The sequence below is a fragment of the Chaetodon trifascialis genome, chromosome 18, assembly GCF_039877785.1.
Source record: "Chaetodon trifascialis isolate fChaTrf1 chromosome 18, fChaTrf1.hap1, whole genome shotgun sequence".
Lineage (NCBI taxonomy): Eukaryota > Metazoa > Chordata > Actinopteri > Chaetodontiformes > Chaetodontidae > Chaetodon > Chaetodon trifascialis.
In genome coordinates, this window is record NC_092073.1 from 21,738,997 (window position 1) to 21,760,866 (window position 21,870).

The 21,870-nt window shown below is 48.6% G+C and overlaps 1 protein-coding gene across 1 annotated transcript in view; it reads right to left on the reverse strand.

Annotated features, from left to right (window-relative positions):
* drosha (drosha ribonuclease III) overlaps nucleotides 1-21,870 on the reverse strand; it is a 79,202-nt gene that overhangs the window by 5,195 nt on the left and 52,137 nt on the right. The window contains exons 24-31 of the mRNA XM_070986405.1: nucleotides 20,484-20,528; nucleotides 16,082-16,239; nucleotides 10,833-10,938; nucleotides 9,508-9,649; nucleotides 7,669-7,751; nucleotides 6,127-6,230; nucleotides 3,454-3,546; nucleotides 2,521-2,567 (exon numbers count right to left, since the gene is read on the reverse strand). Of these exons, the coding sequence (XP_070842506.1) occupies nucleotides 2,521-2,567; nucleotides 3,454-3,546; nucleotides 6,127-6,230; nucleotides 7,669-7,751; nucleotides 9,508-9,649; nucleotides 10,833-10,938; nucleotides 16,082-16,239; nucleotides 20,484-20,528 (778 nt within the window). The remainder of the gene's footprint in view (nucleotides 1-2,520; nucleotides 2,568-3,453; nucleotides 3,547-6,126; nucleotides 6,231-7,668; nucleotides 7,752-9,507; nucleotides 9,650-10,832; nucleotides 10,939-16,081; nucleotides 16,240-20,483; nucleotides 20,529-21,870) is intronic.

The following is a 21,870-nucleotide window of genomic DNA, read 5'->3' on the forward strand; positions in this document are numbered from 1 at the left end:
TCAAAACGTGGGCCATCAAATAATGAAATGTGAATCGGCTGAGCCACCAGCGGATCGGCTGCAGACGGCGCGCGCACCAAACACCGGGCCCGGCCTCTTTAATGAGCTCCGAGCTGTCTGGCTGAACACGGCCGTGTCTCTCACCTCTCCGACACCGCCGGAGCCGCCGACTCCGTCTGCCAGGAAAAGCGCCGCGGCAGAAACAAAAGGTTCAATCCTGCTCAAAGTGCTGCTGATACTCGAGGAGGCCTTAAATAAAACATGGAAATGAATCCTGACACGTCGCGGGGAGGTGCTTTCGATCCAGGAGTAACACAAGGTAGGGCTGTTGTACAAGAGGAGTAATGGTGGAGCCGATGCTGCAGCGAGGGCCAACAAGACAATCAATGACGAATTACATGACACCGGGGCTAATGTCCTTGATTAGTCTTGCTATGCGAGCAAATGAAGCGAGGCCCTTGACAATCACATGAGAGACAATGCGGCGATGGGAGTTGATGCGCCGGGCGGTTCTGCGGCAGATGAGCTCGAGTCTCATTACAGAAGCAGACAGGAGACGCTCACATCCTTCAAAGGCGTGTTTGAGCCCTGCGGCCTGACCTGCGAGCTGAGCTCAGCCGAGGAGTAACCGAATATGAAGAGTGACTCGTTCAGGCTCGATGATGAATCCTAAAACATAAGAAATGATCGGCTGCGTTCGATAAAAAACAAAACACCCGACCTCTAAATAACCAACGCTACCTGTGAATGATGGATGCAGGAGAAATGTGATCGAGCACAGCCTCACCTTCACCTCAGGTGTGTCCGAGTGTGCAACCACATTACGGCTCCAATTAATGATTACTTACATTATTGATTAGCCTCCTGGGATGAAAGTTCGCTTGTGTTTGTCTGATCAACAGTGCAAAACACAAAGTTTATCCATAATTTAGATTCGATTTCAACCATGTAAAACAGAAAAACAACAAATCCTCAAACAAAAGTGATAAATAACTTGACGAATCAACTACAAACAGCGTTGATCGACAACATCTTGTTCTAATATTACCACAATACTGCTAATATTTAAAACCGGGCGGCCCATCTTCCCTCCATCTAATAATTCATTAAAACGATATAATTGAAAGGCTCACCTCAGGTGCTGCCACGGAAAGAAAAGACTACATCGAGCTGAGGGCTGACTTGTAAAGTAGTGGGTTGAAATTATAATGAGTACAAAGTCAAACAAAGGCCTGGAACTGGAAGCATTTGGCGCCAAAGGAAGGAAGACTGGAAGAGGTGATTTTAAATCAACTGACCTTTTAAAAGGCATTGCTAATCTAGTCACATGAAACAGCAATTTATGAGGGGGGAAATGTTCATTTACCAGCAACGAGCGTCTATCAATCACGGTGACAGAGGTGTACACTGGGGAGAGGAAATGGGAGGAATTAAGGGAGGGAGGAAGACACAGGAGAGAGAGTGTGTGCACTGAACTACGCCCCCTGATAAGGAGGGAGGGGGGTGAGGGAGCCAACAGCAGACAGCGAGAGAGCGGCTTTAAATAATAGCAAGCGAGCGCTAATGTTTCATAAAAAGCTAAAGCTCGGGTGCACAAACAGTATCAATCACAAGTGGCTGGAGGCCTCATTTATGAGCCAAATGAAATCAAATTTTGACCTTCCTGCTCTTCGCGCGCTCTACAGGTCCGTTCCAACACGGCCATTTGTGTTCACCTCCAGCTAATTAGTTGAGTAAAGAACAAACTGTACATTTGATTAATGTGCTGGTCACAGGGATGGCATGAGAGGCCAGTCCAAAAATTACACTCCAACACATCACCGACTCCAACGCGCCGTAAAGTACGAGATTATGCCTCCGCATACATATGCATGGAGTATGAGAGGAGGACGGGAGATGATGGAAATGGCTCGTGGATTGTTTCTGAGAGCCCTGTAATTGTATTTTTTACTTGGCAGTGAACGCGACGTTGGAAATGCCTAAAAACCCACTATCTATTTTCCTTAAGTGGTGGTTGATGACAAGATGAAAAACAGCCAAGGAGTGAAGCGGCACACAGGGAACACGTCAGCTGCGCTCCTTCACATCTGAAGAGGAGTGCTGAGCGCCGAGGAGGACGCCGGGAGCGCGACGCCTCGCTCCCCCGGTCCGCCAAAGGGCTCGAAAACACGGCGAAAAAAAACTTTTCACGGCCCTCGACACAAACTTCCTGCGTCCCTCCGGATGATGGACGCGGTGGAGGACACTTAGCTTCCCCTGTCCTTGTTCTGCTGGTTCTCCATTTCTGGCTCGGCCCCATGCCTCTGCTCTGGGCTCGCACTTCAAACAGCCTAATGTCCTATATGTCGCAGCCAACCGGCTGGTCAGGCCGCAGCTCTCTGCCAGCCATCTTGCATCCTGTACAGCCAAAGCTAATATTCAACACCGAGGCGAAGCGTGTGAAAGGCTTAAAGTGTGAACGTGTGTGTGTGTGTGTGTGTGCGCGGGTAGGGGAGGGGTCGGCGTTGCCAAACAACTCACATTTTTCCAGCGCATCCATCGCGGCTCCCATTTCTGCCTGTTGGATGCTAGATTAGAAACATTTTAAAAAGGAGACAGAGAGAAAAGGTCTTTAGCATATTCAAAAAAAACCCCCCAACAAAAAATCAAAAAACAGGCCCAATATTGAGCGGATTATCAAAAGTGCTTTATATTTGTTTTGAAAGAGCCCTTTTGCCAAACAATCCCAGGTAACACAGAGCACGCATTTCAGAAAGGTAAGCCTGCCGGCGGCTCCGCGCCGGGCACTGTTTACGCCCGCGACGCGCCGTCCCTCCGTATATATTATGTGCTGTGTGATTATCGCCCGGCGGCGGAGGTGGCTCGGAGCTTAAGTCATGTAAATACAAAAACAGTAAGCTGTCAAAGATCCTATGGAAGGGACAAACTTATCGCCAGCTTAGAGCAAGAGAGAGCGCTTTCAAGTGGGGGGGGGCTGAGTGGAGGGGATTTCCACATGTGTGTGTGCGCGCGTGGGGGGGTGAGAGATGTTTGATGGATTTAGGTTTCATTTCTCGCAGGCTCAGCTGCGGCTTTATAGTCAACCCCTCCAACCCTGAAAAGGCCTCTGCGGCGAGATTCACTTTCCTTACAAAAGCGTGAAGGAGCGTGCTGTCCAACGCACACGCGCACACACATGCACACACACACACGCCCTTAAACGCAGCCTTGTCGGACTCTTCTGCTGCACAAAGTGATATTTCCATAACACAATTTACGTCAAATCAATAATGAATCGATTCATTTTCATTCTGCATAATGTCTCTCTCGATAGGATAGGCCAACAAGAGCTTAATTGCTATAATAAACACCATCAATAAAGCACAGCCATTATTCTGGAGCCCATTAGCGGCGCATTGAGAAGTGGAGCGCCTCGTCCTGTTGCGTCTTATTGTACTGTACCGTCTCACTCACCTTGGGCCTTTGCCACATCCGATTCGCTCCCCTTTGAAATACACGGCGACGGTGTAGGTGCGAGCGTGCGAGGGTCCCACCGTCTGCAGGGTCCTGCAAACAAACACAGAAACACGCCGTGAGGGGGAGGAGGGTCGAGCTGAGATATAATAAAAATACCCAGGAGAGGCGCGAGGACACTCGGGGACATTGTCCTTCGGAGAAATAACAAGAAAAAGGTAAAAAACAAAAAAAAAAGTTTTCAATTGGAAGAAATATAATTCATCTGAAGTGGCGGGTTGAGAGGAGGGGAACGGCGCTTTGATTCAGTGGTGTGCTTTGAGAGCGAGCAGAAGCCATCTGAGGGACGTATAAACAACTTTTAATGCTCCCCAATTCCCCGCACCCATCATCTTCAGATACCAGGATCTGTGTTTGGTTAAGAAGAAGAAAAAAATAACATGTTGGCAGAAGAATTGAAAGAAAAGAATGACAACAGTCTTTGAGGAGCCCGCGAGTTTCTGGTGCGCTAGAAGAGTAAACAATGAAAGAGCTTAAGAGGGACCAAGAGAACGTCGAGAGGGACGTCGAGAGAACATCACGCAGCTAATTTACAGATGTACCTCATTTAAAAAGAAAGCCGGGCTGTCAATTCTGCTCCATTTCTGCAGGGATGTACGTACATGACAGCAGACAAAACTTGGGAGATGTCTGAAATGTTAACATTAGCATAAACATCTCGAACCCAAGCTGTGAGTCACCTAAATTATTCACAGACAATTTACTTATTTCAGGAGGGCGATCCATTTTTAATGCAATGTGGTCACTTATGACACTTTATCAATTATTCATCTGCCTTTCTCGCTTACAAATGAAGAAGCGCAAAGCGTGTGTGGAGCGAAAAAAGACTCTCGCGCGCGACGTTTTAGCCAAATCTCAACAGGGAGGGCGCGTCGCTGGATTAACGCCGAACGAGCCGGAGCGAGAAAGGAAATCTGCGAGCTGCTGGGAAGATGTCGACTTCAAGGAGGGAGAGGAAACAGCGCCACGGAGAGTCTGCGGCGCCAAGAGCAGCCACTTCCTGTCTCAGGCCGTCCTCTGCGCAATGTGTCTGCTCCCCGGTGTGTCCCGCCCAGACGACACACACACGGGGTTGAAGCGTGAATCTGTCATCGGCCAGACGCATCCACAGGGAAAACTAACTCCTCTTCTTCACCCCCCCCCCCCCCCCCCCTCCCCCCCACGGCGCCCTTTCCCGCCCTCGGTCACTTAGGCTCTTTCCGTCTGACACACTCGCTTGTAAACAAATCCAGACGGACCCTTACGGATTTGGCGCCAACAATTTCTGCATGAAATGCTACGAGGAGGCGAGCGACGCTGGCTTATCGACGCGCAGGGGTCAGGTCACCTCATGAGGAGGGCGAGGACGTGCTTAAGATTACCGCCGGACGGGGACAGAGCTGCGGCGGACGCCTCAGATTCAGCGGTTGCGTCGAAATGTTGAAATTCAAGTCACCCGACGGCTCTATTTGTTTCTCCTTCACGTTCTCGTGGGCGATGGAGTTGGGGGGGGGGGTGTTGATTGTAGTGTCAGAGCTGCGCTGTGTCAAAAATCACCGTCCGCCGGGCGGAGACACAGAATAACAAACAGAGGAGCGCTGAGGAGGCATTCAAAGGAGGACGGAGCAGCTGATTAAAGCTGGATCGTGGAGTTCATTGCACACAGAGCTGCTCCGTCTCCGACCGCCCTCGCTTGCTCGTCCAGCCAACCCGGTTTCCCTCATGTTGTTCGTTTGTCAGTTGCCATGGTGACAAACGCACCGCTTCATGGCAGCTCTCAAAAGCGTTCTGTCAAATGACACTTGCTCCTTGACCTTTTGTCAAATAAGAGGTCTCTTTGGGCGTGTTTATTTATCACAACAACAGAGACCTTTACACAGCTATTCACAATGTTCAGGGAAGCTGTGGCGAGGAGGGAAGTTCTGTAAATTATGTTTGAGCCATTTCATGTCCCTGAATGTGTATTGTGCTCCTGGCTGAACCCACCTCAGCGGCAGACTCCGGGTCACGCTAAAGAAAAGGGACTTTTTTCCCTTTATGTCGACTGTACACGTGCATGAGAGTCTGGGCACAAATCTCCACACAGGATCGGGTTAGCTGTTCCTTTAATGTGCATCTTACGTGCATTAAGACGTAAACTGCTCAGGATTGGACGAGCTGCTCGGCTCAGATGCATCTGAACATCACATGTTGAGAGTCTGTGAGCAGACAGGGTGAAGCAGCTAGCTTACAGTGGCTGTAACAGACAGCTAAAAATCAGGAAGAAGTTTGGAAGCAGACAGTTGGCGGGGGTGGATGAACAGTTAAAAGACTTAGATTAAAGTGTGTATAAACAGTTCATATAATTAGTCTAAAGTGGTGGATGAATGTGAGAGGACTGGATAAATGGAGGGATAAATGCTTCAGGTACATAAAGTAGCACAAGGACACAAAGTTGAGACAGCTGAAAGTAATGGATAAACGGCTGAAATGAACGGCGGCGTCGATGAAGGGGCACTTCTTTCTAATTATATATTAGAAAATGAGAAGATGTTTTCTTTAAAAAAGGCTCGTTGGAGGCGGATTTTAGCGAGATGAGTCGCCGTTCCGCCTCCTCAGCTGCACAGAGCTGCGTCCTGCCTTCTGGAGTCTTACTTGTACAGCGGGATGTCGGGCTCCTTGCCCTCTGTCCTCAGGGTCAAACAGCACTGCTGCAGCTGGGACTTCGGGTCGTTCCAGTCCTGGTTCAGAATGAACTCCTGCAACACACCGAGCGAACGAAACACACGTCATCAAAGCTGGACTTCTTTCAAAGAAACGTATGAAATAAAAATCAGCTGCAGCTGCAAACCCTCTCCCTCCGTCGCTCATGCTTTTACTTCATTCCTGCCATGACCCTCTCCTGCATTTACCCCCTCTTTCTGCACTCGCTTATTTGCTCTCTCCCGGACCGGCTCTCCATCTCTGTCTTCACGGTGAGTACAAATCACAGGCTACTTAAGACAAAAGCCAATCCCCGGCCAGATATAAAGAGCGTCTGGGAGTCTCCCAGGTGTGCAGCCCTGATACATTTCTCTTATCCAAGGGGGACTTCTAAAAGCCCTTCCATTAACAGGGAAGCAGTCTTGTCATAAAAAGGCAGACTTTGAATCCAGAACTGTCTGCTCCTATTAATTTTCTACAAAGAGTGCTTCTGCTTCTCGCGCTCTCCAACTCTCTCGCTTTACTGCCCCCCCCAAACCCTCCATCTCTGCTGTTCTTGCTTTGGCGCTTTCCTTTTTCTCCTTCCCACTTTTCTTCTCTCTGGGGGGGCATCTACACCCCTTTAGCCTAAAGCAGAGAAATTAGGCTGTTTTGAAAAGAGTGTAGCATATACAGCAGCTACGCTCTTTTCATAAGAAAAGGAGCGAGCGTACGCAAAGGAGCATTCATGTCCCTGGTTTTGCCTCTCTATTTCCATCCAAATTGGATGAAACAGCACAGTGTGCAACGCTGTGGTTTCCAGAAGGCTATGTGAGGAGACGTGCTGGCTGTTTCACAACTTTTCTCTTGGAAGTGGAAATGAGGTGCTCTCTCGCAGCGACCATGACGCAAAGCTCAGCTCCTCCAGAGCTGGGGATTCTCCCTGGAGAGGCGCACCAAGACAGCAATTAGCATGGCACATCAGACCACTGCAGCATCTTCACAAGGAGAGGTCCACGCTGTGTGGGTACCCGCACACGTGTGCGCGTGCGTGCACACGTGTGCACGCGCCCGCCGAGGTACGGCCGGGTGTGTGACAGTTTGAGTTGCGGGGCCTCTTCTGTCTAAATTTGGACAATCCAGTGGTGCTTGAGCACAAAAAGCCTGTCCTTCCTCACTTATATCTGACCACAGGAGTCTTACTCGATTTATCCAACTCTTGGAACGCCCCAGAAGTGGACGCCATTAACAGCCCGAGCACTTCTTGGGCCAAAGGGAAAAACACCAACAACACTTCTGCGATTCCCGTTAAAGACGGCTAAAGTAGCGATCAAGCCGCCGTCGCTCGAGGCATCCAGCAGCCGAGCACCTCTTCAGGCCCCGCGTCAATGCTAGCACCATTAGAGCCCGGCCATTAGCTCTCTCATCATCTCCCTTGTTCTTTCCTCTGAGGTGGCCGGCTAAGCGGCTCATTGATCAGGCGTGAGTGGTGAACGGCTATGAATAGGGCCTCACCTTGAGTCGGGGGAAGAAGCAGACGTTCATGAAGGTGTGCACGTACTCCAGGTCTTTGTCGATGTACAGAGCTGCGATGAAAGCTGCAGACGGGAAACAAAGAGCCATTATGAAGACAATGAATTAACCAAGGGCCTCGGCTGCAGCTTGATGTTAATGTAAACAATTGGAGAAGATGCTTATGTTGTTCCCTGCCTTTTTCCATCGAACGGGAGATTGGTATTGCGGGGGCCACGCAGGGTTCAGAGAAACATCCATATAATATACGAGATAAAACTGCATGTCAGGCTGAATTGAGAGTAACTGCCGGTCTAAGCCAACTGAAAAAGAATTGAAATGTAAGCAGTAGGTGCTGGGTGTCATCTTCATCTCGCGGCTGTCCCTTTGTTTTCCTCTTCTATTAGCTGCCAGAGCATTTACTCATCTCCGTGACTAAGACGCTGGGACACGAGGGAGGAATAATAGGTAATATTTCAGGAGGCCGGCGCGGGCCTGCTGTAGCTGCGGGGCACGGCTGTTCATATGCGGAAGCGCTGCACTCATTTCCAGCGCTGACCCTCATCCCCTTCCTGTGTCATCAACTGTGCTCCGGCCCGAACCTTGAAGGATAATTTGAAAGGCAAATGACGTGAAGCTCGCGCATCGAGCTCTGTCTGCCGGGTGCTGACTTGGGACGCATGAGTGCTTCTTTCTTCCTTTGTTTTCTCCACTTTCTCCGCCTGGAATAGTCTCTTCCCTTTGTCCTTTGCACTCCAGCCCCTGTCGCTGCTAGCTCCCCCTGTTGGCCTAATGTGGACTGCCAGGGGTCTCCCAGTAAGACCCACACACCCTTGCTCTTTGCACCCTTAAATAAAATCAACCATCCTTTTGTCTCTCGCTGAATGCATTTGAATTTTGCACCAGTTGTTCTCCATCAGTTGTAGCATGCTAGCCGGCTAGCCCGGTTATTCAAGCTCATGCAGCGCCACTCGAGCTGCAGCTGCTCACGAATGATCAAAAAGTCAAGAGTCTCAGGGTGAAGCGCTGCATTTTGTGTACCGTCGTGCCCGTAAGAAGGATCGATTCTACCGGATTTAAATGACTGAATCCTGTTTTAGTTGCATTTCACACAGAATCCCAACCTTTCTGGAAACGAGGTTGAATTACATTTAAATCACATTACTACAACCTGAACAGCACTCTGTCCTACACTCTACAGTCCTACATTTAAACCATTGTGCAGGAAATTGCCTGCAGTACAGCGAAGGCCACATGCAGTTCAGCTAACAGTTGGGCATAAATAAAATAAAAGCGTTAAGTTCTGCTCACTGCGACTACCCCAGCGTGCACCATTCTTGACTTTATTGCTATCAATTTTCGACTTTTCAGCTTCCGTGTATAGGAGCTAATTCTCAGCGTGGAAGGAGAAGGCTCGAGTTTTCAGTTTCTTGATGCTTTCGTTAAGAGGGTGGATAAAACAACCACCTGACGGCGCAGACGACTGCTACTGCTTATTTTACTCAGCGTACTCTGGATGTCTTATTCTGTTAAAAAAAATAGTAATTGGGGGATTTTCGCTGTCGCTGGTGGATAAAAAGAAAGACGAAATCGTCAGTAACTGCTGCAGTCATGCTAAGCACACGGGGAGCGTCTTCCAGTGTCTTCAGCAGAGCAGTGACTGTGTTTGACACCTAACACAAAGGGAACAGAAGAAATCAATAATTGCACTCCATGCTGCCATCTTGAACTGCACATTGTGGAGACACATACAAGAAAAAGGCTTAGCCGGGGTCTAAAGAGGTCTGCACACATTTTCCTTTTTGTTTTCTACCTGAATTAAACAGAGAGCTGTGAACCTACACTCCAACAGGTCGGCCAGAGTCTTGGTCCGCAGCGCGACCGGCCGCTTGGTTTTGTCGTTGGTGATGGCGAACTCCTGCATGCCCAGCTCCTCTGCCACTTTGGCCTGCGTCCGGTTGTTGACCAGCGAACTGCGCAGCAGCTGCGGACAAACCGAGAGAGCATGGCGGACCAGCTGTCAGAAAGGCACCGGAGGCGCGAACGTATAGACAAACAAGCCGCACACACGGACGTGGAAGCACACGAAAGCATCAAAATAAAGCCCGCCTGGAATAATTCATCAAAGACAGCAATGGTAATGCAGAGTAAATGTTTCAGGGAGATTGCACGTTGCTCTGTTAAATATTACATTGTGACTCGGAGCTTAGCGAATAACAACATGTTAGACCGGGTAAGGTGCATTTACGTCTCTAAAAGGAAAAACAAAAACATGTTAAATATAGCTGCAAGATGCGGAAAAGAGCAAACAGAACGCAGTAGGACTGTCTGAATCTGTCTCGCTGTGATGTGCCCTCCTTAACGGCACACACGCACACACACACTGGTTGAATGAGCACTTTTTCTCCCGATTTGAAATCCATTTCAGATGTACCCCGTCTTGACTCTGGGGCATAGGCAGCGCGGAGCTTTCAGTCTCTCAACGCTGGAAGCTTTTAAACAAGTGACGTCACGCTTTCCATCTATCAGGAACATCCACGAATAAATATCTAACTGCACAGGTTTGAGATGCGGCTTTAGTCCGGTTCAATCCCTCCGGCCTGGAGGAGTCAGCCCTCTGAAGGGAGGCGCTGACGCTCGATTGAACAGAGGGAGTCGTAATGCCGTGTGACGCCGTCAGAAAACGGACTCGCGCGTTCAAAGCCCGATCATTTGCTTTGTACCTGTGATACCAGTTTGCACTCGCACGCAGGCAACTTTATTTTTCAGACGCTTGACAGCTTCGGCAGACAAAGACGTGCTACAGAAAACCACTGAACAATCCTGTCTCGTGACAATACCCATCACAAGGAGTACAGTAAACATCCAGGCACAGTGTGGGGTGAGCGTTACACAGAGCTGTTTCATGGAAACAAGCAGAGAGGAAGGGGTTGAATACATGCACCCGGAGATTCAAAGAGTGACGGGGAGGAAGGAAGTGAGAGAGGAGGGAAAGACGAAAGGCAGCTGTAACTCCATTTCAGGTAAACTTGTTTTAGAAGCAGCGAGCGGCTTCAGACAGCGGCGGCACAAAGACGGAATAAAGACAACACGCAGGTGAGACGACGCCTCTGTGAACGGGCCCGCGGGCGGAGACGAGCCTGTGATGACGCGTGATTTGATCTTACTGTTAAATGTCCTTCGTGGTGGTCGGGGAAGTGGATGAAGAGGTACTCTGTGGCCACCAGCTGCATGATGGAGTCTCCCAGGAATTCCATCCTCTGGTTGTGGCCCCTGGACGAGAGGGAGCGGGGACGGACGGACAGACAGGACAACAGGATGAGTGAGAATCCCAAAAATAAAGGTGACAGAAGGATACGGGGGAATGAAAAGGGGGAGAGGGGGTTTCACATGAGGTTACTCAGAGACACATCAGCAGGCATGAAAGGCATCACGCTCTCTCGACAAATCTACCCGGCTTTTAGTCTTTTATCAGAAAGGGTGAAGTCGGCTGATGTACATTTCATGGGTGGCCTCTGGGAGCAGCTGCACCGACAGCCTGTGTGACAACTCGCAGGCTGCCTGAAGTACCAGCCCTTGTGAAGAAAAACGCCGGCTTTGATTGCAATTCACATGGAAAAAAAAAACAGAAAAATGCATGCTTAAAAAACCTCTGCCACACCTGCCGGAGTCAGTCAAAGCCCTGCGCCCGTGAAAGCAGCAAGCCTGCAGCCCGGGTTAACAGAACAACTTCCAAGCTTCCAACTATTTCTAGAAAAATCCAGCGGCGCCGCTGTGATACTGTACATCAGCTTCCTGCCTTTCTCCCCATCAGTGAAAGGCAGGTCATTAATTAAACAGAATTATAGATTAGCATTGCAGATGTGGGCTGGTGCCGTGCCAGGCAGGCAGGCAGGCAGGAAGCGTCGGGTGGGGGTGGGGGGGTGAGTGAACGGCAGCAGAGCACATATCCATCTATAGATATGAGCTGCTTGCAGGAGGGCTGAGGCTGAAGATGAGAGAGGAAGATGCAGAGGTAAAAGAGAGGACAGAGCGGCCATCAAAGAGAGGAAAAGGTCAAAGTTTATGACCGATGTTCGTTTATGGGCCGCAGACGGTCTGAGCCAAAAAGATCTGTTTCGACAGGGCTGCAGGGCTCGCTTATTCTGCTCATTATCATCTTTTCTGTTGAATATCTAGTGTCAACAGACCCCATCACAATATCTGTTGGTCTGAAAGCAAAGGTAATCAATTTGTTCTGATGTAAAACTGAGGAAAACACAAAGTCAGCGCTCAAAAACGGGAAATAAAAAGAGGGGTGTTTTATTCAAAATGAGCACTAATTAAGGATTAATCTCCCACTCATTAATGTCAGATCAGATAAATGGATCTGGGCTTCGACATTTGGTACAGACACTTGCTATGACGGGTCAAAATAAACCTGAACCATATGAACATGAACAGTATGCAGGGTTAATCTGTGAGCAGATGAAAAGGATGTGATAAGAAGTCAGTGCTGATCAAACAGCTTCACACTTCTGGCAGCTTTCATTTCCAGCATTAAGTTGCCCCAAACCGGCAATAAAACATCTGAAGTGGGTTACAATATCTAAGATAATTAGGGACAACGTGGCTTGAAACGAGCGAAAGGTTCGCTCATTTGATCATAAAATCAATCAACATGTCCGCCGCCGCCGCCACCTTTCCCCTGACGGAGGGCCTATTGTCACATCTCTGCACCCACGTTTAAGAAAGCAGAAGAGGAAGGAGAAACTGATAAATTCTGGTCATTTAAACCACAAAAGCAGCACTTTTGGATGAGCGCAGCGACTTCCTGCCAATGGACACTCACCACATTCCTCATCGATTCATTTTCCCATTAATCATTTGCTTTCTGACACATCAGGCAACAGTCCATCACAATGTGGTCCAAAACCCAACATAAAGCCTAGAATAAAGCTTCATGTTCCAGAAAGCAGCAGGTAAAGTTTGCTGAATAAATGACAAACAAATTAGCGACATCATCGTTGACCGAGCGATCAATTTATCGACGACTCCTTTAAGCAGCAGTCAAGTGAAGTTTTATATGACGGGAAACGGCTGGCTGGTCGCCCAGCTCCCATCTGAGCATCTCAGTGTTTATCAGGAGGAAATGAAGGGAAAGGAGTTTGATATATAAAGCTAAAGAGCAGTTAATGCGGCAGAAGAAAGACTCAGTCTGTCTTTAAGGTCCAGATCTGAGCTTCATTAGGAGGGACCGACACACACTCCCACATTAAAAATAATCACACGGCTTCTTAATGAAAAGGCTCTGCCACAACACACGAGAGGGCGTGGAGATGCGAGGAGGAGAGTGTGTGTGCGTGAGGGAAATGGAGGCCGGTGGGAGGCTGAGAAACCTCGCCGTTCGTCCTGCACCTCAGGATGCCGCCAGTCTGGGCAGAGACAGATCGAGGAGCTGTAGGTGAGCTTGCTTCTTGTCCAATAGGAGGCAGAGCGAGAAGGGGAACAGAGGAGTGACAGTGAGGAGAAAAGAGGGGAGACGGAGGGGGGAAAAGGAGAGATATCGCCGTGTGAAGCGTCACAAAGAGCCGTCCCTTATTCACTTCAGCGGCAGAGGCACAATGCTCCAGTAAGGTGGGGGAAATTGCAGTAAAGTGTGGCGCCGAGGTCTTTATTCGCCTTTGACTTTGATCTAAAATACCTTTAACAGCCCCTCTGAAGAGGCGGCGACAGGCCGGCCGCTCCACACGAGCAGAGCACACAATTTTTAAGGCCGCCTTTCCTCCTGCTTTTCCTGGAAATGATGTCCTTGTTTCACATGCGCGCGCTGGTGTAAGGTTCAAAGGCGATAAACTGCCGCTGACTCCCCGCGAAGAGCTGCAGGGGGACGAGCGGCGCTGCGGCTCAAACATCCGGCGACAATTAAAGAGAGATCTGTCGCCGACGTATGCGACGACGACGCATTTTACGACATCAAAAGATTAGTGGAAACCCAGAATGGCACTTGAGGATAATGAACTCTCAGGGTCTCAGGAAATGAACGAGGTGTTTTGGCTGCAGGGTGAAAACACTGCCTTGACTTTAAAGATGCAGCGCGAATGATACGAAACCTCCACAGACGAGCGGCCTCGCCTTAACGTGCAAACAGCAAATTGAATCATTTCCCGCCGTTTTAGTCTTATTTTAGTGGCCACTATTCTGTCCTTGTCGAAACACTTAAACTTATTTCGAGAAAATTCCTTAAATAAGCGACTGAAATCACCTCACGCCATGGCAATTTATTTAAAGAATCATCATCATTAAGCCGAAACCGCTCGCTGAATGGCTGCGATGGGTGAAGCAGCAACGAGGCCAATTGACTAATTTACCTTCAATTCTGCGCAGCCTGAGCGTGTTTGGTAAAATACGACTGCGGGCGGAAATGTTTCGGATGACTTTCGTTTAACGAACGCCGAGTTTGAAGAGAGGCGGATTCTTTTTCACCGCTGGTGAAATTATTGCAACAGCCGGCTCTTCCGCTGCGAGAGGAGATAGGAAGGCCAGCGCCTGGGGGGCCCAGCTCTCCATCTCTGCTGTCTGACGGTAGCCTCCGGCCTCTGCCGCCTCTCAACGGGGTCAACTCCCACACTTTCTTCTTGTGCCGTCTTCTTCGAGGTCGGCCTGTCCTCCATTTCTGCATAAAGCGGTGGGCCAAAGACCGACCTGGGTCCTGCCTCCTCATCTGCCGTCTACCTCGCTGTCTGACCTTCCTTTGCGTTTTATGACCTCGTTCTTCTATCCATCACAGCAATGTGACCTACTTTGGTATCACCTTTGGTCCTCATGGGCGGCCATTGCTCAGCTCCAGCCTTCAAGTCTGTCTGCTCTATTTAGGTCAACCTGCCTTTAGCCACTAATGAGCTAATGAACATAAATTACCTTGAAAATATGTGAATTTATAAATACATATGTGGATTTTTTTGTATTTTAGGTTGAACTTCCACCGTGAATGCAATGATTTAAGCTATTGCATGTGATGCCACCGAGTTGTAGAATAACATTGGCATCAACCTTGAGCTGGAAAGTCCTCAAAGTAAAGCTCAGCGGGAGACAAACCTCTGGACCTCTAATCGACTTCACTGACCATGAGTGGGGAGAGCTTTGACATTTAAGTGATGGATTAGAAGATACACAGCTGTGTACTGTATGTGCGAATGTGTGTACATGACGCACACACACACACACTCACAGAGCGATGTCCTTGTGGCAAACCTAAGCAAGCAATTACAGAGTGCAGCCTGCCAATAAGATATCAGAGGTGTGCCGCCAAGGCTAATTTGCTTTAGCTGTCAAACTCACTATTGTGTTATGTTGTAAAGCTCAGAAGTGAGTTCAGCTCCCATTGTAAATGGCCCTCTCATACTCAGAAACACCTCAAATTGGAGTGAACAGTCTCATTAGTTTGTGCATTTTCACATGGAAACGGCAATCTTCTCACACAAGGTTACAGCGTCGCTGCACGACAATGACGCGTCCGTTAGCTCGACTCTGAGTCTGCTCTGTTCGAGTTTGTGACTTTCCTGGCTAAGGGAGAAATATCACTGCGGAAGCTGAGAGAAGAAACATCCCTGCTGTCAGCGCGCACATCGCCTCACAGCATCACTGCGAAACGCACAATTAACAGGAGGAAAGGCAACCCGAAAAACAAACGCATGTCCCTTCAAACGGATGGCGCTGCAGCGTCCTGTGTGTGAGGTATAGGTGGTCTAAATTAAATCCGGATAAAAAAAACAATAATTTCAGAGAGAATCTGGGAATTTACAAGGTGGACTGAAGCGTGACGACGGGAGAAAATAATCTGTCAGATAAGAGATGTGGCTGCGACGAAAAGAAAAAGATCAATTTTAAAGCTCGGCCTCGGATGACTCAGTGAATCAAAACCACATTTCCCATGAGGCAGTGGGTTATGGCCTTACGGGTACAGGCAGACTGCAGATCCCTCCGGATTAGGTACCGAGACACAAAAAAGCAGTGAAAGATCCTCACTGAGGCACTTTGAACATGACGTCACGGGTTTGAGAAGCAGACTGTCAGAAAGTGTGGAAGCTGCAGGGGGTAAACATAATGATGATGTGGGAGGAGGACGCCGCCGCCGCCGCCGCCGCCGCCGCCGCCGCCGCCGCCGCCGCCGCCGCCGCCGCCGCCGCCGCCGCCGCATTCACAGCAGATACAACAATTTAAAATGCTCTATGCGCTCTATGTGAAACTCCCAGCATCTCGGATCATATCGTATATTATGATGCATCATGCCTCATCACCTCTGAGGGGAACAGCAGATGAAGTCTGGCTACTTCTGCAGCATCCTTGCAAATTACATCTGGCCGACTAGTGCCTCACTTTGCATTTTAATTGGCTGTAAGTACATTATCAACAAACAAACCCTGACCGCACTTACAGGGTGAGGTGGTTGAAGCCCACAGTCCTCAAGGTGAACGCTCTGGCCAGAAGGCGCACGTGTGTGAACAGAACCCCAATGGAGTCCTCGAAGACGGTCAGTTTCTGGAGGACCGGGGACGTCTCGATCAGCTGCCTGTCCGTCTGAGGCTCCTGAACCTGGTTGGGGAGAAGAACAGCAAAAAACAAGGGTTTACAAGGGGGTCTAGTTGTCGCAGAGGTGTTTAGGATTTGTGTTTAGGTGTCTAAATACTTCTATTTTTCATAGTTTGGGTTTCAGTTTTCAATGCCAGCGGAGGGAAATCTTAATGCTTCAGCACACAGTTACATGTTCAACAGTTCACAGTGCTGGTGTGCACAAAGCCAGGTGCATAACCGGCCTGCAGAGCCCTGATCCTCAACCCCATCCAACATCCGTGGGCTGAACTGGATCAGCTGATCACCTGTGGCCAAGTCACTTCTGCTCTTTAGGGTCAATGTGAGCACATCACTGCAACCAGGTTGCATTAATGCTCATGGGATGTCCAACTGTCGCGTGAGGGTGTCCAGATGTCCACGTACTTTTGGCCACGTGGTTTTGCATTTGATGTGTTAGCGACAGCGTGGAATGCTAAACATGCACGGCACATCTTTGATTTAAATCTGTTTTACAGCACAGCTGTCTTTGGGGAAGCAATTTGTTTTCGTATAATCTGTCTCACGTCTCGCCCGTCTTTAGTGCTTTTTATTATATTTAATTTCAGGGTGTTTTTGCTCATCCCGTACTTTACTGAACACGCTGCTTCTGTTTGTGCACCGAGCATATTTCTGCATGTTAAACGCGTTCATCTGCGACAGAACAAAAGGCAGAATCTCACGTCTCAGAGCGGGAAATGCGAGCCTGTAACGACCAGCGTGACCGCTCTGAGATCCTCCAATCAGACGCAAAAAAAAACTCCCGACTCGCTCGATGAAGTCGTCTCGCATTAAGAGCGTCAAATAAATTCCTTTAATGGAATGAACTTCTACAGTATGCGCTGCTTGAGGGCCTGTTTGGAGTGTGTGTTTTTACTCTGCCTCAAAACAAACTCAGATGATCTGCAGCAGATGGAACCTCATCGTCATTAAGTTTTAAGTCAAACAGCCCCCCCCCCCCGTCCCTGTCCCCGTCTCGCTGAATCTGGCGTTTCGAACGGTCAATTAATATCTCTGGTGCGGCAGTCGTGCTGGAAGCTGCCGCGGCTGTTCTGAAGCGGGCCGCATCATAGACTTTCTGGCTCTGATAGGTCCTGAAAGAACAGTTTCCGGTTGAGAAACGCGCTGTAGGTTGTGCTCTGAACATTAGCTTTAGGGCTCGGTGAGTTCAGAGGTGGACGGGTTCAGCAAAACAAGCCGCTAGCTTTAACTACAGTGTTTGCTCACATCTGTGGCCCTTAGAAAGAGAAGTGATACGCTAAGAAAATATGTGATGCATGTTTGTTGAATCAGGAGAAAAATCCTTGTGGGTGCATTAATTAGGCTGCTAGAAACGTCTAATTGGTCTCTGCGTGGTACGACTGTAAGCCCGACCGAGACATCTTTCCCAACGAGAAAGAAAATATTGAGGCTCATGATTTCATGCGGACGTTCAGAGGGACCTAAAGCACGTTCAACTGACCGTTTTAGCTCGCTTCATTTAGCCGTACGCTAAAAAAGTAACCTCCAAAAAAAAAAGCTATATTCACCGATCTCCAGAGAAAGATGGAAACTTTCTTTATTTCCCAGCATCTTTGTGTTTCGTGGAGAAATGACAAGTAAACAGCTTTCAGACTCTCCCACGTCAAGCCAACGCGCAGCGCAGAGATGTATTTTTAAACCCACTATTTTAATTAGAGAGCCGCCAGTAATGTCATGGTTCCATCTTCCAAAATGTCCTAAGAAACATTTCATTCCAGCCTTTTTTCCCTCTGTTAATTAACGAAAGGCGTTTAAATGTCATGCATCACAACTAACGGCATCTGACGAGTTCAGCGCTCTTAGGCGGTAGCGATCCTTCAGGGGGAATGGCCAGCAGCGAGGCTTCAAACGAAGTGAGGGGAGCAGAAAAAAATCAACAGCAGTTATGAAAGGAGAAGAAAAAAAGCACTTTTGAAACGGCTTCAAAGCATCACTTTCAGCTCAGTCCAGGCAGAAGCAGAATCAGAGCCGAGGTCTTCCGAGGCCCAAAGAAAAGCCTGACACTCGTGTATCTCCCCGATAAACCAAAGGAAAAATCCTGAAATCCAGACTCGACGTAAATGACGTTCTGCTGAATTATTCTGGAGCGCTGGGGGTGATGATGCGTTGGTGCGGATCGAGCAAACACGAAAGACATAAAGACGTGCCTCCAAGTTTCCCATCGCGCTCTGCGGGCACGTCGGTGGCAAGGCTAATGTATGCATGTATGCCAAAGACGGGTGAACGCATAATTACCCACGCCGTGGCGAGCTGCCATCGCCATCCACTCAAATCTCATTAAGGCAGCTCCTCTCACCTCGGTCTCGTCTTGGTGGGCCGGCGGATCGGGGGTGACACCTTGTTACCTCTTCCCAACAATTTTGGGCTTCATGTTGTAGCCTGAACTCCTGGGGGCCTCCATCAATTATAGAATAAATAGATAAATAATTAACGAAGGGGAGATGTTTGTCGTTGTGTGAAGCTGCTCAGATATCACCTAAATACAAAAGGTCAGGATGCTATCAAGCTACCAAAAGGTTGGCACAATTTAACAGGCGTTACCCCCACTGGCAGGGGACCACCCAGAGGAAAGCTCAACCACGCGCAGTGTGTGGTAATGAGGCAACATCTCTGAAGCAGCTAATGACTACTGATGCAGCTCGCTGCGGAGGTTCCCCTCGCACCACAGAGCGGCTGCAGGGCCGACCCCGGGGCTCCACCCTGACCGCGGCGCCCGCCGCTGGAGGCCTCCGCTGTGCTCACCGGGAACTCAGACTGCTGGATGCAGCGGGTTTATTCTGAGCGCTGACAGGCTCCACTTCAACGTCTCTGTGGACCGTCAGCGTTCAGGGAGGGAAAACTGGAAGGGCGAGGACGCAACGACGAGGAAACGACACACAAACGTGCACATATTCACAACCCAGATTGTAAAAAAGATTGAATTCAAGCATTTAGAAATGAAGTGTTTCTGAGCTCATGCAGTCATATGCTTTATCCAGTCATGTGCTCACAAGTTGGTGAACTTCGCTCCATCCTCACTTGTGAAGATAAACTTTACCACGCTGGGGAAATTCAGCTAAAAATAACATAATGAAATAGCCAAAATAAAACTATATGTATGTACATTATATACAAAAAGGAGTATATTGCCTTCAGGAGGACGGCTCGTATTGCACGAGTAACATGATCGACTGAGCCTTTCCAGGATTTCATACCCAATCATGATCCTCTGACCTGTTTACCTGTGGAATGATCCAAACAGGTGTCTTTAGTTGCTCCTGTCCCAAATTGTTTGAAACGTGTTGCTGCATCAGATTCACAATAAGCAGATATTTACAAAAATCAGTGAAGCTGATGAGCTCAGACGTTAACGTCAAAGGAGTGTATGTCAAAAAGGACGAGCATGTTGTCACTGTCTTTTTTTGGAAACGGGGTTGCACGTACACGAGCAGAAACAGTGCGATTTTGGGCGAAACATGCATATGCAAAAACATACATATGAGGCCGCAGCAGCACTCGCGCACACGCAGGGAGATGAAATGAATAAACTGCTTAAAGACGAGTCTCGGCATACACACAAAGAAACACTTTCTCCACACAAACACATCAGAGAGAAGGATGCCTGACGGTCCCTGGAGGCCCCATGTGATTCGGGACTGTAATCCTGTTATGGCATCTTTGATCTCTTCTTCCAAATCCTAATTTCAAACAAACACTGTTGACATGTTCAATGTTTCTGGGCAGATCATGCAAAGCAAAGAACGGCGGAACAGAGAGGGAGAGAGCAAAGACACAGAGAGGGGGAGCGAGGAGGCACGGCGGAGGAGAAGGGGAGAATGGTGCGGCGGAGAAAGACGAGAGAAAGCAGCAACGGCGAGGAGGGAGAGAGTCTGAGCAAATGAAAGAGCGGATTAGGGTCTCGACCAAAATGGAGATCAGCGAGACACAGGAGCAGAACAATGGAGACTAGTGGAAGGCTGCTGGGGGCCTAGTGACAGCTATAAAGAACTCAGTCAGCCTCAGGCTAAATAAAAACAGCTTGCCCACCTGTGTTAGCAACACACACACACACACACACATGCACTCACACACACATGAAAATACATACATTCAGGCTGGAAAACTTCAAAGATGGGAGAGCGCTTTTGTGTCACGGGGGGGTGAGGTGAGTTTTAATGAGAGGCACAGAGCCAAAATAAACATCAATAATAAAACGTATCTCAACCAACCTGCAGGGGGTGCGGTGGGTAGTTGAGCCAGACCTCCCGTAGGTTCTGCAGGAGAGGAGAGGAGAGGGGAGAGGGGGGAGAGGGGGGAGTCAGAGGAAGGAGTTTACAGCGTGAGGGTCATCAATGCTCAAAAGCAAAGAAAAATCCTTCGAACAAGACGTTAACAGAACACATCATAAATGAGAAAATGCCTAAAAAGAAAGGTGGAACAACACAAAATACACAGTGCATACACATATACATCCAATGCATATATCCATGAACAGAAAGAGGATTTATAATAATAATTCTCCACCGAGGTCACATAATTAAGGACCCAGCTTCAGAACAAGAAAAAAAACGAGCATTACAAGAAGCATTTCTAAGCATTTAATCATTTCTTTTGTTGAATTTCATCAGCCTCGCGCACTTTCTGTGATCTTATTGTAGAACTGAGTAGTTTCATGGGCCGTTCTGACGGACAGGAAACCTTCAGCGCTAATTTTAGCCTGGACGCGCGGTGTAAAGACGAACCCTGGAAAGCTTAGCCACGGGCTAACCGGAGCCCACGAGCTAAGCTGCTGGAATGCGAGCTGCAGATTTCTAGTGACTGCTTTATCATCCTACACATCTATACAAGCGATTTGTGTAGGATGACAGGCTGCCGTCCTCGACAGCCAGCAGCTGTGAAATGTTCAGGACAAAATGCTGTGGGAATGATGAATGTGGTTAATGAGCAGCATAGCCCCCCCCCCTTCACTGAGCTCATCCTGGTTAACCGTGTTTATTGAAGCGGCATCCACTGATGTTTTTGGCCACTCGGGGAACAAACTGCAAACACATATCGACATGTTATCACCTTATAGTTGTAGGCTGTTAGGAAACAATCGCCCATTCAGAGAAACATTAAGCAGATATGGAGCAGCTTAGCATTTATTTGGAGTCATGTTTCCGAAGTGCAGAGGAATAAATGCTGAATATTATCTCTGTTTTGCTTTCAGTCAGCTCAAAGGGGAGCCGTCCTGCAGCTAAACGCTCCACTGTGCTCACTAGCTAGTTGCTAACTTTGCCAGTTTCTTTTTTTTTTCATGCTTGGTGAAGGGTTAAAGAGAGCGCCGGGAGCGGATTGAAACAAAGCCGCCGTCATAAAACCAAAAATGACGAGCTGAAAGATGCTAAAATGCGTCACTGCTGCGAGCGACCTGCTTCACATTACACGTTTTGATTGATAAAAATATCGACAAGGCTGCCAGAAAGGTGACTTTATTGGCGGCAACAGACAACCCACTCTTCACCGATATCACAGACAGCAGCTGTGTTTCTCAACATTAAGAATCAATTTAACACTTAATGAAGTTTAATTATTTATGATTCTGCAGTGGCTGAAAAAAAAGGGGAGACTGTAATG